Source organism: Aspergillus homomorphus, assembly GCF_003184865.1.
Source record: "Aspergillus homomorphus CBS 101889 unplaced genomic scaffold BO97scaffold_9, whole genome shotgun sequence".
NCBI classification, from domain to species: Eukaryota; Fungi; Ascomycota; class Eurotiomycetes; order Eurotiales; family Aspergillaceae; genus Aspergillus; species Aspergillus homomorphus.
The window spans coordinates 377372-392652 of record NW_020291895.1 but is presented as its reverse complement, the minus strand read 5'-3'; the positions used below and the strand labels follow the sequence as shown (position 1 = coordinate 392652).

The 15281-nt window shown below is 54.5% G+C and overlaps 7 protein-coding genes across 7 annotated transcripts; 3 read left to right on the top strand and 4 right to left on the bottom strand.

The window, feature by feature from the left end:
* The first annotated feature begins 492 nt into the window (after positions 1-492).
* BO97DRAFT_365297 (LIM domain-containing protein) lies at positions 493-3669 on the top strand. Its single transcript, XM_025692573.1, has 3 exons — positions 493-909; positions 968-1108; positions 1175-3669. The coding sequence occupies exons 1-3, from the start codon at positions 798-800 to the stop codon at positions 3331-3333; spliced, it is 2412 nt and encodes an 803-aa protein (XP_025553482.1). The 5' UTR covers positions 493-797; the 3' UTR covers positions 3334-3669.
* Positions 3670-4104: 435 nt separating this feature from the next.
* BO97DRAFT_283080 (uncharacterized protein) lies at positions 4105-4960 on the bottom strand. The gene has a single exon (XM_025691084.1). It carries the CDS (start codon positions 4721-4723, stop codon positions 4247-4249), a length of 477 nt encoding a protein of 158 aa, XP_025553481.1. The 5' UTR covers positions 4724-4960; the 3' UTR covers positions 4105-4246.
* Positions 4961-5197: 237 nt separating this feature from the next.
* BO97DRAFT_386885 (cation:proton antiporter) lies at positions 5198-7038 on the top strand (the record flags this gene model as incomplete). Its single annotated transcript, XM_025693557.1, has 7 exons — positions 5198-5234; positions 5294-5500; positions 5558-5683; positions 5737-5787; positions 5856-5976; positions 6038-6614; positions 6649-7038. The coding sequence occupies 7 exons, from the start codon at positions 5198-5200 to the stop codon at positions 7036-7038; spliced, it is 1509 nt and encodes a 502-aa protein (XP_025553480.1).
* Positions 7039-7390: 352 nt separating this feature from the next.
* BO97DRAFT_422746 (uncharacterized protein) lies at positions 7391-8829 on the bottom strand (the record flags this gene model as incomplete). The annotated part of the gene is made up of 2 exons (XM_025696818.1): positions 7391-8061; positions 8091-8829. The coding sequence occupies 2 exons, from the start codon at positions 8827-8829 to the stop codon at positions 7391-7393; spliced, it is 1410 nt and encodes a 469-aa protein (XP_025553479.1).
* Positions 8830-9528: 699 nt separating this feature from the next.
* Positions 9529-10201, bottom strand: BO97DRAFT_386884 (cupin domain-containing protein; the record flags this gene model as incomplete). Its single annotated transcript, XM_025693556.1, has 1 exon — positions 9529-10201. The coding sequence occupies exon 1, from the start codon at positions 10114-10116 to the stop codon at positions 9529-9531; it is 588 nt and encodes a 195-aa protein (XP_025553478.1). The 5' UTR covers positions 10117-10201.
* A 484-nt stretch (positions 10202-10685) lies between these two features.
* Positions 10686-12012, bottom strand: BO97DRAFT_412644 (uncharacterized protein; the record flags this gene model as incomplete). Its single annotated transcript, XM_025696249.1, has 2 exons — positions 10686-11912; positions 11983-12012. The coding sequence occupies 2 exons, from the start codon at positions 12010-12012 to the stop codon at positions 10686-10688; spliced, it is 1257 nt and encodes a 418-aa protein (XP_025553477.1).
* A 533-nt stretch (positions 12013-12545) lies between these two features.
* BO97DRAFT_404286 (dihydrodipicolinate synthase family protein) lies at positions 12546-13934 on the top strand. Its single transcript, XM_025694936.1, has one exon. The coding sequence runs from the start codon at positions 12879-12881 to the stop codon at positions 13872-13874; it is 996 nt and encodes a 331-aa protein (XP_025553476.1). The 5' UTR covers positions 12546-12878; the 3' UTR covers positions 13875-13934.
* The last annotated feature ends 1347 nt before the right edge of the window (positions 13935-15281 follow it).

Here is a 15281-nt window from a genome sequence, read left to right as displayed (position 1 = left end):
AGTAAATTATGGACAATTGTGTATTTGTGTATAAGTCTGTGTGTACTTGATGACTTGTGTAGACTCTTAGATTGCAAGTGAGACCAATCATCACTCACTGAACGGGGCAGGGTTCGTGGGTCTCCGACAAGAAATTCGTTCCAAAAAAACTCACACGAGGCTTCATTTGGAGATGCTTTCCTTTTTCCGCCTTCTCTCCGTCCAAACAATTGCAGGGAGAAATCGAAAAAAAAAAAAAAAAAAAAAAAAAAAAAAGGACACACGGACAATAAAGACCACATCGAATGGAAGCCATTGAAACAGCCCCCTCCACCCCCAAAAGGGGATTAGTCGGGGATCCTTAGGCTGACTGCGTTGGAACCAACCCCAAAGAATCATTATTATTATTCCTTAAACTACCACCAGACCAGCTCAAAACTAATTCCACTAGACTATTAGTATCTTGGATGGGCCATTTCCACACTTTCCGCCAACCCCCCCGCCCTCCTCTTCTTCTCTCTTTGTCAACAATGAATGGTTGATGTCCTTTGGTGCTACTCCTCTCTCCTCAGCATCCATGCGTCTTTAACCCAACGACGACTGTAATTCCCACTCCCCAGATCGTCCCCCTCCTGTTGTAACCTTTCACCACTCCTTCTCCGGACTCAAGAGCCATCCGGGTTCCTAATTCGATTCTCAATTTCTCTCCTGTTCGAAAGCGGTCTCTCCGTCCGTCAGTCCAATGGTCTAACCACTGCGCAAACGAACGTTACGTGTGTCTGGTGGTATTATAGACCCGTGAGATTATCTCGACCAGCATGGCGGCCAGCATGGACTTGGGCCTCTTGCCCATGATCAAGTGCTCCAATTGTGGCATGAGTGTTGAGATCTCTGCTATGGGAGACCATGTGTGTGCAAAATCAGATCCAGGTAGCTCCCACCCCTCCCCTGATCGCATCCCATCAATCTGTTAACTTGTGACTGGCAGCTCCTCCTCCTCCGCCAGCACAATCGCCGCCTCGTCCGCCTTCGAAATCGAGCATTGGATCACCACCCAAAGCAGGCAATGCGTGGGCTGCCAGGGCCGGGAGGATGAATCCTCCGCCGCGCATTGACCCTTTAGTCGCCAGTATGTTGACCCCCAACGCCCAGCGACAATTACACCGCGTGCTCCATCAATAACACCACCCTCTAGATCGGCCATTCTTGCGTCCGCACAGTCCGATAGACAACAAAGGCCTCCTCCCATCTCCACTGTCCACTTCGATTTCGGGCGGGCCGCGCTCGCCGTTGCGTCCGCCTCAGCGTAGCCAGACCTCACCTCTACCACAAGAGCCGCAATCGCCAGACTCCATCAATATGGAAACCGCTTTCGCCTCATTTCCTCTCCCGCGATCGATGTCGGATAGACGTCCTAATGCAGAGGCAACGGTATTTGGAAATGTACCTCCTCTCCAGCCTGCACGACATGCGAGCAGCATGAGTCGAGACAGCAGCCACGCACCAGTTGAGCTGCCGGCTGATAATGAAGTCCCGCCTCCGCCGCTGCCAAAAGATGGCCCTCCTCTACCCGGTGTGTCCCACAGATATGGAGCGTCGATCGATAGCAAAAGCAGCTATCGGACCTCGGTCGCTAGCACACGATACAGCGACCATCGGAACTCCAAACGATCGACCGCCATGTCTAGCCGTCGGCCCTCGTTCGGCAGTGTATCCCGGGATCACCTCAATTACATCGATGAAGAAGCTCCTCCGGTGCCCGCCCCGGCACCTCAAGGCCTGCTGCTTCCCGCACGTCTTTCAACCACATCTGGAGCTGAGCTCGCAGAGAAGCCGGAAGGAAGAGGTGAAATTTACAGCGGATTCGATTTTGGAGTTTCCGCCCGGCCAACAAGTGCCAAGGCCGAGATCGATCACGTTGGAGCTGCCTCGCTTCGAGTATCGTCCTCTCATACCAATCGTAGCTCTGACAGGCTCAGTAGCAATCGCGGATCAGCAGAGCTGTTCTTTCAAAGCCCTACCCCGAGTCCCTATGAGGCTCCTGTTGACTTCGAGCTTCGGGATGATTCAGCGGCCTCTCCTGCCGCTGCCGCTCCAGCCAGCGCGGAGTACAAGGCTTTCAAACCTGTAAATTCGGAGCCTTCGCAGTCAACAGATACTGAACCGACACGTTCTCTGGAGGAAAGCGACCGCCAGAGGAAAGATTCCGACTCCACAAGCGAAAGCAACATTTCGGTTTCCAACTTTGCGCGTGCGCTGGGACTTGATGTCCCGGACCATGTCGCAGAGAGCTCAATCACCTCCTCGGATTCATCGTCATCCCCGTCTGACACTCGCAGCGGCACCTCTCTCTCCAGCTTACCGTCAGAAGCAAGTCTGTCTCGACGACAACCGTCAGACCCTAGTCGCCTCGGCCCCGTGGTGGAAGGGCTCAAGGGTGATCAGCACCCGAAGGAGCCTGTACTGGACGAATCAGTCACGGAAAGTCCAATTGATCTCGAGCCTCCTCGTATCACAGAGCACCTTTTCAGCCCGGATTCGCCGACTGACCCGGCCATCTCTCAAGGTAGCCTCTCGCTCGTCTCGGAGAAGCTGCCACGAAAACCAGACAATCACCAGCCCGAGAGACCCACTATGCTCCGCTCTGCGACCGCACCGGCCCCTCGCCCATCCCCACGCCCGAAGGGGCCCTGTCGCGGTTGCGGTGAGATGATCTTGGGTAAATCCGTATCCTCGGCCGACGGCCGTCTCACCGGCCGATATCATCGTGCCTGCTTTGTCTGTTTCCAGTGCAAGACGCCCTTCCAAACGGCCGATTTCTATGTCCTTGAAGACCGGCCTTTCTGCGCGCAGCATTATCACGAGCGCAATGGTTCGCTCTGTGCCACATGCCATACAGGTATTGAGGGGCAGTACCTTGAGACGGTTGAGCGTCGTGGCCGTGGGCCGGGCGACCGTCAGAAGTTCCATCCAGACTGCCTCAAATGTCGCACCTGTGGCATTGCTCTCAACGGTGACTACTTCGAATGGTACGGACAAGTTTACTGCGAGCGTGACGCCCGGCAAGCGGCGGCTGCCTCGATGCCTCCCCCACGGCCCCCTCGCTCCCCTAGACCTATGTCTCCGATGGGACCCCCGTCTGGTCGCGGCTATCCCCCCCCTCCAGGATACGGTGGTCGCGGTCGGGGCCGACCACCTCCAGGCCCTCGCCCTGGCTCAGCCGCCAGCCAAGCTCCTCCTATCCCGATGCTCCGTCCTCCAGGTCCCGGGGACGGGCCATACGGTGCCATCGGGGCTCTCCCAAGCTCCCGACGCTTCCCCGAACGACGCACCACCAAACTGATGATGATATGATTATTATAACTACATACGTGATGGACGTGATCGCCAGCGACAACACTCATAATTTCTAAACTGGCCTCTCGCCTGGGGGGCCTTATCCCACTTTATAACGGTTTCTTCTCTTGTGTCCTTGCCGTTCTACTTGCTTCTTCCCCACGATCCTAGACTCGCTTTGCCTTATACCCTTTCCACCTAGCGGTTTCACTGTTAATAGACTTTTGGCTTTTGATTCTGATGACACTATAAATTCCTGGCTGGGCTGGCGAGATCTCTGTCTGGGAGACTATCGTTTTATCTCTACTGGCATGTACCATATGATGTCTACCTTGCAATATTGCTAGTGGTTACTGTTTTTGTGCTACAGCGATCAATGTGTGCTTGTCTGCTATATTTGTACAGTATAGTATATCGATTGTCCACTTGATGAAGATGATTGCCGTCTTGTCCTTCGTAGCCTTGTTTACCACTTGCAATGTCACCGGTCGATCATACTTTAGTTCTTGTTTTCTGAAATTTGAGAATATGTTCCCAGAGCTATTGCCCGGCTGCTAGATGGCCACGTAATCATCGGGTTGTTTCCTTAAATCTGGATGTGGCCAACTACTTAGATCCCAACGAACTACGTGTTCTTCGTCCATAATCTATCTTCAGGGAATGCCACCAGGTAAGTCACCTCATGGCTTCACCTATCGTTAGTAAGGTTTCAAACCTAAATACCAAGGGAAGTATGGCGCACACCGCCACGAGAGCACCCTGACAACATGTACAACCCCGCTTCCTCGCTCATCAAACATTCCCCAGGCACAATCACCCGACCTCAGAACGTGGCGCGAGTGTGACAGCAATCCGCGATATCTCCGCCGGCAATCCCCGTTGGCCGGGTCGCGAAGCTCCTCGTGACGGACTCTCAAGAGCACAGAAGAACTCAGCACAATTGAGAAAACTGTCTCTGTTTGACTGTGGACAAAATCAGTTGGTCACACGGCTCATCTTGGCACCCCGGCCCCAAACCAGTCTTCACGAACTGGGCATCATGAAAGCCAAGGCTTTGTGGGGTTCTGTTGCTATCTGGGCTATACTTGCAGCTCGTGTTCTGGTTTGCTTCAGTGTGTTGGCATTGCATGAGGAACCCTTCTTTTGGTGGGATTGGGTCCCTGGAGATCTTCTCTGCAAGTGTAGCTGTCATCGAGGTTGTTTCACGAAGTTGTGAAACACCTATCACATGGGCCTCACCGCACCTGCATCTCGGGGCTTCAGGCCGAGAGTCGAACTTTTCACGAAAACTTAAATGGCAACCTTGCAATAGGAGCAAACCAGTCAGGTCAATTGGCTGACCCGCGCTGTTTCCGCCGCGGTTGCCAAGCGCCCCCGCTCGAGTCTGCGCTGGACCTTGGCGGGCCATGGCGAGTTGATTTGAGTCAGTTGCGTGAATATTCGTGTCTGCAGTACTGAGAACCCTACAATGGGAACCACTGACTGAATTCTCGTCTTACTGGACAGGTCACTCTGACTCTGGCCCAATCCCAACTCATCGCCGCCGTATTCACTGCGACAGACCCATCTCGAGTCGATGACATCAGCCACCGGGTACCGGCGGCCAAGAACATCCATCACTTGGCGGCTGGGCTGTCGGCAACCCAGAAACATCTCCGCTCGCATGCTATTGGGGGTAGCAGACATGCGTTGTTGGAAGCTATGGGTCCCCTCCCACGGAACCCCAAATGCGGCGAGAAATCTCGGGGGTAGGATTAAGTCATGGTGTGTCGAGCCAGAAGTTTAGATCTTCACGTGCACTGCACTTAACGTGGGATTGCGTATTGTATCGAGCACGGTCTGTCTCTGTTCTCCCGTGCAAAAAACTACCTCCTCTCAGAACATGGCCGGTGGTTTTCTGGCATACCACGAACCCGGAAGTACGTTTTGTTCCCATGGTTTCCACTGCTGCGAGTAAGCTGACTTTGGGCCGCAACAGTCGTTGATATCCTCATCCTCATCTCCTTTTTCTATATCTTGTCGCTCGCAGAATGGATCTCCGCCAGGATCCTGCGGGCCGGCATTGTCGGCCAGATCGCCGTGGGGATCATCTATGGGAAACCGTTGGCTGATATCCTCGCGTTGGACTGGCAGGAGACCTTTCTGACGCTGGGGTATATCGGGTTGATTTTGATTATCTTTGAAGGTGTGTTTTTGAGGGATGGATCATGAGGCGAAATGAGGCTGATGTTCGTTTCTGTAGGAGGATTGAGCGCGCGTCTTGACCTGCTCAAGGACAGTTTTGTCCTAAGTATGTTTGGCGCTGCCACGGGGGTCTGTGTTCCCATCGGACTCTCTTATCTTCTTTTGTATCTTGGGTTCGGCTACGGTATGTCGAAGCTGTTCTGTCCGGGGGGGATATGCAGCTGATTGTTGTGGTAGGAGCTGTGGAAACCTTCATCATTGGGGCGGCACTTTCGGCGACTTCTCTAGGTAAATTCTTATGTCGAAGACTCGACTGGCCACTACTGCCGGAGAAACCCCGGACTAATCCATGACAGGCACCACATTCGCCGTGATTTCCTCGGCATCCAAAACGGTCGATCTCGCTCAAACACGCGTGGGCGCGGTCCTAGTCAGCGCGGCGGTGATCGACGACGTAGTCGGGCTCGTCATGTCCAGGTAGAACCCATCCATTGCACCAATAACCCAAAACACTGCCTCCGGCTAACAACTCCAAAAGCGTGATCCACAACCTCAGCCGCCTAACCGAGTCCCCGGGAGACGTGAACCTAGGCTGGCTGATCGGACGACCGATCGTAGCCTCGATCGGCATGGCCATCGTAACCCCCCTCGTAACCAAATACCTCTTCGCCCCGCTCTTCCGACGTTACATCGAAGACCACTTCGCGCGCTACGACCACGTCTCCAACATCTGCCTGATGGTCCTGGTGTTATGCGCCTTCCTGACGATCGCTGCCTACACAGGGACCTCGGTGCTCTTCGGTGCCTTTCTGGCGGGTACCTTCCTGTCGTACCTGCCCAGCACGCACCCGGACGCGCCCTTCGTGGTCATGAGCCGCGAGGAGGGCGAGCGCGAGGCCCATAAGAGCCCTACCTTTGTGCATACCTTCGAGCGCTACCTCATGGATGTCCAGAAATATCTGATGGAGCCGCTGTTCTTCGCGAGTGTCGGCTTCGCGATCCCGTTTGTGCAGCTGTGGACGGGGAAGCGGATCTGGCGGGGGATTGTGTTCAGTTTGTTGATGGTCTTTGCGAAGGTACCCCCTCCTTTTTCCGTGATAAAGGGCCGCAGGGCGGTTTTTGAAGCTGTACTGATAAATTCGGCGATAGTTCATCGTAGGCATCTGGATCCCCCTCTGGGGAGCGCTACCCACCCAACGTCTGCAAAGACGAAGCCGCAAAGCGCGCAATGAAGCGAGCGAAGCGGAGCGCAGCAACGCCACCACCCACCCGCCATCCGACGCGGCCTCGCGATGGCTTCTCCCTGCGCTTCTGCTGGGGTCTGCGATGGTTGCGCGCGGCGAGATCGGGTTGTTGATTATCGAGGTCGGGTATAATGAGACCGCGTACGTGAGTGAAGACGGGTTCATCACGGGCGTGTGGGCTATCCTGTTAAATACTATCCTGGGGCCTGTGGGCGTGGGGTTGATTGTTAAGCTTTATGGGGAGCGGATTGTGGAGGGGGAGTGGGGGTTGCAAGTTCGGTCTCCCGGGAGTTGATTTGGATGCATTGTAGATTGAGCTTATGGTTTGTGGGTAAATTTGCATCGTTCCATTGGTGGGGGTGGTGGGTTAGTTCGTTCTGGATGATGTTAGACTGGATAGATCTTAGCGATGCGGCTGTGTTTATGTATATATTGGATACATGGTAGAGAGTGAAAATGTGTTTGCATTTTTGAGGTATCTCTGCGAGGTATCCACGGATATCACTGCCTGAATCCAATATCCCGGAAGCATTCATACTACAATGATAGAAAAGCAAGCGCACAAGCAAGGATAAGCAAAACCGCAAACGATTCACAACCCATCCAACTCCTCCCCCTTATCCCCTCAGAAACCAGGCTTAAAGGGTTCACGACCCGTATGCGTAAGGATAAACCCCGTTCGATGCATAAAACCGTCCTTGCGGCGCAGGACGGCTCGCTGGATAAGATAGTGGCACAGCAGCAGGCTGGCTTAAGTATTGCGGCGGCACGTGGCTGGTTATGCTCAGGGGGTCCCGGTATATGGGCGAGAAGAAGTCGTGGACCTGCGGGGAGGGGTAGATTGGTTGGTTGGTGCGGTGGTTTGCTGGTGCTGGCACGGCTGGGTGGGCGTGAGGCAGGTCAGTCCTCTGGACAGGAGGAGGATGAGCGTGCGATTGGAACTGGGGTTGCGCAGAGCCGGAGGCATTCGGGGATAGCCCATCCATGCCGACACTGTCGAATCCGTTGAAGAGCGGGGCCCGAGATCGCTGCTCGGGGAGAGAATGGCGCTTAATGATGGCGAGCTGGGCGCGCTGGGCGGCGACTAGGGCTTCCAGCTGGTCGATGATCTTCTGCTCCTTCGCCAGGTTGCTTTGCTGGTGGCGCAGGATGTTCTGCTGGTTGCTGAGGATTTGATGCTGGTTTGATAGGATTGCGAGGACGTTGGCTTGGAGGCGGCTTAACTGGGTGGTTAGGTCGTCGGTGTAAGGGTGAGCTGGGTAGATCTTGGTTGTCGTGGTGCTCGTGGAGGCGGAGCTGGAGTTTCTGGTTTGGTGCTCTGGGTGGCGGGCGTGAGTAGAGGTGTACTGGTGCCGGATTGGATTGTCTGGGAGTAGGATTTGTCTTCTTGCTGGGTGATGGGGACGGTGCTGCAGGTGCTGCAGCGAAATATCGACGAGGTGTGCGTGAACTCCATGTCTCTGACCCAGGACTCGTCGTCGGTGTCGGTGTCGAGGGAGGGGGCGTGGTCGTGGTCGATGGCTGTTGATGCAAGGCTTTCTTCGTCTTCATCATCACTATTTTCATCACTGTCGTCTTCATCCTCGTCTTCATCTTCGTTTTCATCTTCGCCTTCATCCTCGTCTTCTTCGTCGTCGTCTTCATCACTATCATCTTCATCACTGTCATCCTCATGATCACCATCCACATAATTCTCATCCTCCTCACTATCACCCTCACCACCATTCATATCACCAGCACTCTCATAACCATCCGCCTCCCCACCATAATTCTCATCACTATTGATATCATCCCCTCCACCAAACCCTTCACCACCGTTGATATCATTCCCGTCACCATAATGCTCACCACTATTGATATCTTTCTCCTCATACTTAAGTTCCCGCCTCTGCGAAGAATAAAGCTCGGCGAATGCTTTCCTCAACTCAATATCAATCATGTACAGATGCTCTGCTTCGCACATCTTTGCTGTCTGGTCGATAGCCGAGGGGCTTTTTTCTGTAGCGGTTTTCAGCAGTAGCTGGAGCTCGCGACGCCGTTCTTGCACTAGAGTTGCGAGATCGGTTTCTTGGGATAGTCGGGACATTTTTGTTGTCGGTGGCTATTTGGTGGGGTGGTATGGGGTGGTATGTGAGGGAGGTTGGTGTAGTGAGGTGAGGTTGGGACGGGATCTCTTGAGGGGAGGTTTGGAGGTGAGGTGAGGTGAGATTGGAGGTGAGGTTAAGATGCTTGATTGGAGAGGTGAGTACGTTGGATAAGATGGCTATGTTGGATTGGATGGTGAGGTTGTTGTAGTTGTAAGCTGGCTATTCGAACCAGAGCTAGGACCTAGCCAGTATGATCATGAGATCATGGAGAAAAGAAGAGGAGAGAGGGAATGTCTCGAAAGAGGAAGAGAAGGGTACTCTAAGACTTAAAGGTATGCTTGACTCAAAGTCGATGTCATGGTGATAGGCTGGGCTGGTCTACTGTCGGAGCAGATATCCGCCTGTATGTCATGATGTCTTAGGGCTGACCCAGAAGAGAGGAAGCAGTAGCACCACCGCCTATAAACACCAAGCAACAAGCCTACTTAACAAACAACCCAAGCTATAACCACTGGACTAAAGAAGCGTTCCCGGGGGAGAACCCCCGGACCCCCCTTTCTTTCAGCTTCCTGGTATACCTCAATTTTATATACTATGATAAGCGTTCCGGGGGAGAACCCCCGGACCCCCCTTTCATTTCAGCTTCCTGGCCTACCTCGGCTCAAATACTAGTTCTATACAACGTATCCGGGGGACAATCATTTAACCCCACCATCAGAAGGCAGAATCTCCCTCGCGCCCCCCAAATCCTCCCCCAGCGCCCTCCCCCCAACACCAATAGGCCTACAATCCTGCAACACAAACACCATCCGCGCCCACTTCTCAGGATCTGGATTCCGCCAAGCATGCATCGTGCCCCGCTGCACCGCGATATCGCCCCGCTTCAACCGCCGCGTCTCGCCCGAGTCCAGCACCATCTCGAGCTCCCCCTCCAGCACGATCCCGTAGTCCAGGCTGCGCGTCCGGTGCATCAGCGGCGCCTTGCCCGGCGCGAAGTCCACCACCCGGCACACCGTGCCCCCCGGGTTGACTAGCCCCAGCGTGTTGCTGGCGATTAGGGTCTCGTGGGCGGCTAGGTCTGCGTCGTTGGTCAGCTCGGCGGGGAACTGTGAGGTCGTGTACACGGTGCTGAAGTCGAAGGTGCTGTTTTCGATGGTTTGCCAGGCCCCGGGGTCGGAGGAGTGGATGGTTGCTAGGGTCGTGGCCGGGTCGTGGGTTGTTATGTGGCGGGTGTAGTTTGGTAAGGGGGAGAGGGGGCTAGCGGCTCTCGCGGGCGGAGGGGCCATTTTGGTGGTTGTTTTGGGTTTGTTGTGGTTGGTATGGTTGTGGTGGTGGTGTTTGTGGTAGATGTGGATGGGTTCAGTTAAAATCAGAGGAGGGAGTAAGCTGATGTAGTACGTCGTGGAAGACGACGGCTATAACTCCCCCTCCAAAATCACTCTGCGGGGTAAGGTACTCAGGTACGGTACCCAATCCTCCCGGCTGATCTGCAGATTGTGCAGCACGGCATCCAATGATGCTCCGCTGTGGCTGCATGGTGCGCTGGCGAGGATACATTGATCCTCCCAGTAATAGGGACGACTCCCAATACTTCTGACGTGGCTGAGTGCAACTGTGCGTCCAACCTCTACCCTACGACTCGATGGTAACAGACTCCCTTGTGTCAATAACTAGAATGTTGAGACAAATGGAGTATCGAAGCCCTACGACAATTACAGGCGAACGAAACAAGTACCAATGCAATAATTCTGATTATTTTCCTTTTCCTTCGCTAATCGATCTTTTTCATAACCTTACCCATTAATGCCAATAAGAAAAAAAGGGGATGCTGATGCAATATCTCAAAAATGCACGCTCAAATACTCTTCAATCTCCGCCGATACTCGGTCTCCCGGAACGGGGCCAGCCCGCAGTTGGTCCTGTTTGCGTGGACCCGACGCTGCAAGGCGCCCAGCGCCAGGATCTCCGTCGAGTTCGTGGTCTTCATCACCGGCCCCGGCGAGCCATGGCCGGCCGTCTGCGTTCCGTGATGGTTGTAGTATGTCGCGCCGGCGCCGCGCGACGAGTATCCGCACGACTTGATCACGAAGCCCACCAAGCCCGGCAGGTTGGTCATCCGCGACAGGACGTGCTGCCACTCGCCTGAGTTCAGCTGCACCTGGTAGAGCTCGATGTGACGGATGGAGTCCTTGCATTGTTCGACCAGCGACAGCAGCTTGTAGGATGAGATGGACACCCCGCGCAGCTGGATCGACTGGAGGCGCAGGGACCGGCTGAAGGATGCTCCGTCCAGGTCCAGTGTGTCTGCACTGCTGATGGACAGCGACTTTAGGTTGCTGGCGTGACGGATCATCTTGAAGAGCCAGTGTGCGTGGGTTTGGTTGGGCAGGGCAGTATGCGGCGCGGCGGCGGTGGCCGGGGGCGGAACCGGCGGTTCATACTGCGGCTGGGCGTGTTCGCTGGTGGAGGCGGTGATGCGCAGGCCGAGGTGGTCGAGACGCTGCAGGACGTGCTCGGCGGAGATGCGCAGGGCGCTAGAGCTGATGGTCTTGTTGGGGAAGAATTGGGCGAAGTCGTGGGTGAGGGGGAAGGCGATCTCCAGCTCGGTTAAGTTCGGCAATGGCACGTAGCGGAGACTGCTGATGACGGTGTTGACAAAGTCTCGGGTGGTCGCTTCGGGTAACGAGGCCGGCACCCCTTGGAAATCAAGCGCGCGGAGTTTGGGCAGTCGACTCAGGCAGGAGGGTAATAATCCCGCCAGGTCCTCCAGAAACATCGCGCAGAACTCATCCGAGTGCTCCGTGTCTTCGAGGCCGATGTCGATCTGGCGCACGTAATCGGCATAGGGGCCATGGGAGAGCTCTACGAGGCCTACGAGCGGTGACTCGGCGGTCTTGGACTGTGCGGATTTGGCGGTGACGCGCAGATGTCGGAACAGACGCGGGGAGGCACTGCGACAGAAGGCCCGATTGACCAGGCGTAGAGTCGCCAGGTGGTGTCGAATCTCGTCGGATGGGATCTTGTGTTGTCGCGTTGGAGTGGCCCACGGCCGGCTATCGACGTCATCCACATGGGACACGATCTGTAACCAACATTTAGTATACCAAACCAGATATCTCAATTGGTTTCATTCAACTGCGATGGCTCCTTACCATGTCGTAAATCTCTTGCGGTGCTTGCATATTGGCGGATTGGGGTTGTCTGTCTTTGTTTGCATTACAGAATACCGTCTAGGTGGAATGGGGAATTGAGAACTAAATATCTTGGGGAGGAAGGAGGAAGGGGAAGCTAAATTCAGAGTTGAACCCCCTTTTTGCGGGGTATATGAGGTATTTGAATTCCCATTATTCATGCCGAGGCCAAGTGGCTGTTGGCCTTGCAGCGTGCATCTTTTTTGAAGACGTAATAGAATCCCCAAGAGGAAGCTCGTCGTGAACCCGGCGTTGTGAACCAATGATCGTGGCGGATTCCGGCATGAGACCATCGTAATGCCCATCTGACTCATGGGTCAAGTGACGTGCTCGGCCATGGTTTTAGGTTGGGGGAAGAAAAAATGGAAATTTCAAGAAAAAATGACAAAATGAAAACAAGAAAGAAAGAAAGAAAGAAAGGGGAAGAAGATTCAAGGGGGTTCAATTCAAATATTGGAAAGGGAAGGGAAAGGAAGGGGATGGGATCTACCTCACTCCTTTCTATCTCCCTCTTGTAGTTATACTTCTCTTCTTTACCCCGGATCTTCTCACTGAGCTAGTCCTGCTATCTAATCTATCCTTCCCTCCCTCCCTCTTTTCTCTTTCCTCCCCATCTTCAGTACTTCAACCACCACCACCACTCGGAATCTCTCCCCGCTGATAAGAACTCGGTATCGGATCCCGATCGGATTCTTTTCCCCCTCCCCTTTCCCCGCATTCAATCTCACTACTTAAACACCTCATCTGCTGCAATCCCTCCCAGAAATGACATCGAGACCCAACAAAGAAACCAAAAACACCCATCCTGCCATCCTGAGAAACAATAATCACCAAACACCCGCAGAACTAACGTCAAAATGGGCTCCACCGCCAATCCCAACGTGACCGCCCAGCCCCATGTGCCCCCAGCCGGTGTTTGGTGTCCGGCCGTGACCTTTTTCGATCACGCGACCGACACCATTGACCTGAACGCACAGAAGCAATACTATAAATATCTATCCACAACCGGTCTGGCCGGGCTCGTCATCCTTGGCACCAACTCCGAAGCCTTCCTGCTCACCCGCGAAGAACGGTACCAATGCATTGCCGCCGCCCGCGAGGCCGTTGGCCCGGACTTCCCCCTGATGGCCGGCGTGGGCGCCCACTCCACCAAACAAGTCCTTGAGCTCGCCTCCGACGCTGCCGCCGCGGGCGCAAACTACCTCTTGGTGCTGCCCCCGGCTTACTTCGGCAAGGCCACCACTATGGCTGTCGTGAAGCGCTTCTTCGCCGACGTCGCCCGCCAGTCCCCTCTCCCCGTGGTCGTGTACAACTTCCCCGGAGTTTGTAATGGGGTTGACCTGGATTCGGAGACCATCACAGCTATTGTTCGTGAGTCGGAGGCGCAGAGTGCATCGGGCGTGTCGAATGTCGTCGGCGTGAAGTTGACCTGCGCTTCGGTGGGCAAGATCACCCGCCTGGCCGCCACCTTCGACAAGGATCAGTTTGCCGTGTTCGGTGGGCAGTCTGACTTCCTGCTGGCGGGATTGGCCGTCGGGTCGGCCGGGTGTATCGCTGCGTTCGCGAATGTCTTCCCCAAGACGGCCGCGCGGGTCTACACGTTGTACGTCGAAGGCAAGGTGGACGAGGCCTTGGCGTTGCAGAGGAAGGCGGCGCTGGCGGAGTCGCCCTGTAAGAGTGGCATCGCGTCCACCAAGTACGCCACGGCTATCTTCTCGGCGGTGGCGGCTGGCATCGAGGGCGCCGAGGAGAAGCTCAAGCCTCGCACCCCGTATGAGGAACCTGCTGAGGGAGCCAAGGTTACGGTGAAGGAGGTGATGGGCAAGATGGCAGATGTGGAGAAGGCACTGTAAGTAGATCATAAATAGGAGATGTACAGGCGTGAGAAAATAGACTTTAGTTTCTCAGTTACACAGATTCCGCGGATCGCATTCTACATGGGACGTGTAAAATGTGTGAGAGTATACACATGGCATTCTCAACTGTACAGATTCTGTGGAGGGGTTGTGACACCTGGCTAGACAGGGCTGTAAGAGCTGGCTCAGCCTGGCCAAGCCTGTGGGTACTTCTTCGTGTCTCTAGACTCCAGCTCCCTACCCCATACGTGCATTTCGAGTTCCATCAATTTAAATGAATCGCCCAGGGCCCAGCTGCAGACGATGGACTCCTCTCCACTTTAGCCTGATGGATCCTTTGATCGCTTCTACGATGACAACCACTATGCCGGCTTTACTATGACGCCAGTAATGGCAATTATTTTGATGAAAAAGTCCAGGGCCAGTACAGGCGACAGGTAATGTCTACACGCACGCCCGGGACATCGTGGCGGTGAAGTATAGGCTGTCCTTCGAGAACTCTTCGAAGCATGGAGCATAAACCAGGGTTTAGGACTCCATCGCATATCGTCTCGTTTTTTCAACTACGTCAGTGGTGTCTGATCCTCTTGGTTCAATAAACCATTCTCTTCCTCATTGTTGATATTGTATATCATGGCTTCCGCCCCGCGGGTCAGCGGTGGGGTTGAACCGCTGTCCCAACCCAGGCGACAGGCATCTCATTCGACTCAAGCTGGGAATCGAAGTCTGGCTCAGCAAAAAGATGCCAGAATAGGGCCCCGTTTCCGAGGCTTATCCCTCGATGAACTGACCATGTTTATGCGAGTGGGCTGAGCATCGGACCGGTATTAGCGTGGTTGCCTGGCTCATTCAACTGGAGCACATTGTGGTTTCGTGTGAGGGATGGCATCGGGGGCGTAGTGACTGATTGTGAGGATTTTCACAGCAATGAAACCATGCATCTTGAAAGGACTGGAAGAGTCAGTCTTCAACAACCATCACTTCTGCAAGAAACAGCTGGAAAGATCATCCATGGAGTGTTGGAGGTTTCGAGTCTGTTGCGGTCCTTGCCAAATATAGCCGAGACAGGAGGCGGCGAGTCTTGAATACGGGGGAGAGACGGTAATTTTGGCAGAGTCCGCCCCGCCGGAAGGGAGAATTACGTACTGTATTGAAGAGATTGGCCCCTTCGGTTTGCCGGAAGAGGCGTGGCCCGCGATCATACGACGTCTACCACCGAACATTGGCCGAATCTCTCTTTCTCTCTCTCTCTCACCATCCATGCATTATTCATTCTCTTGTCTCCTCCTGCACAGGCAAACTGGAAGAAGTCATGCTTCCACCAAATTTGCCTCTCTCTTGACTTCCACCTTCCCATTGATCTTTCTAGAACCTCGTCAACCGTTGCCCGAATTACCTTCCCTC

Coding starts and splice junctions, on each gene's coding strand:
- BO97DRAFT_404286 (XM_025694936.1), top strand. CDS start 12,879: ATGGGCTCCACCGCCAATCCCAACGTGACCGCCCAGCCCCATGTGCCC.
- BO97DRAFT_283080 (XM_025691084.1), bottom strand. CDS start 4,723: ATGGCCCGCCAAGGTCCAGCGCAGACTCGAGCGGGGGCGCTTGGCAAC.
- BO97DRAFT_365297 (XM_025692573.1), top strand. CDS start 798: ATGGCGGCCAGCATGGACTTGGGCCTCTTGCCCATGATCAAGTGCTCC. Junction 910..967: donor GTGTGCAAAATCAGATCCAG/GTAGCTCCCACC, acceptor TGTGACTGGCAG/CTCCTCCTCCTCCGCCAGCA. Junction 1,109..1,174: donor CATTGACCCTTTAGTCGCCA/GTATGTTGACCC, acceptor ACCACCCTCTAG/ATCGGCCATTCTTGCGTCCG.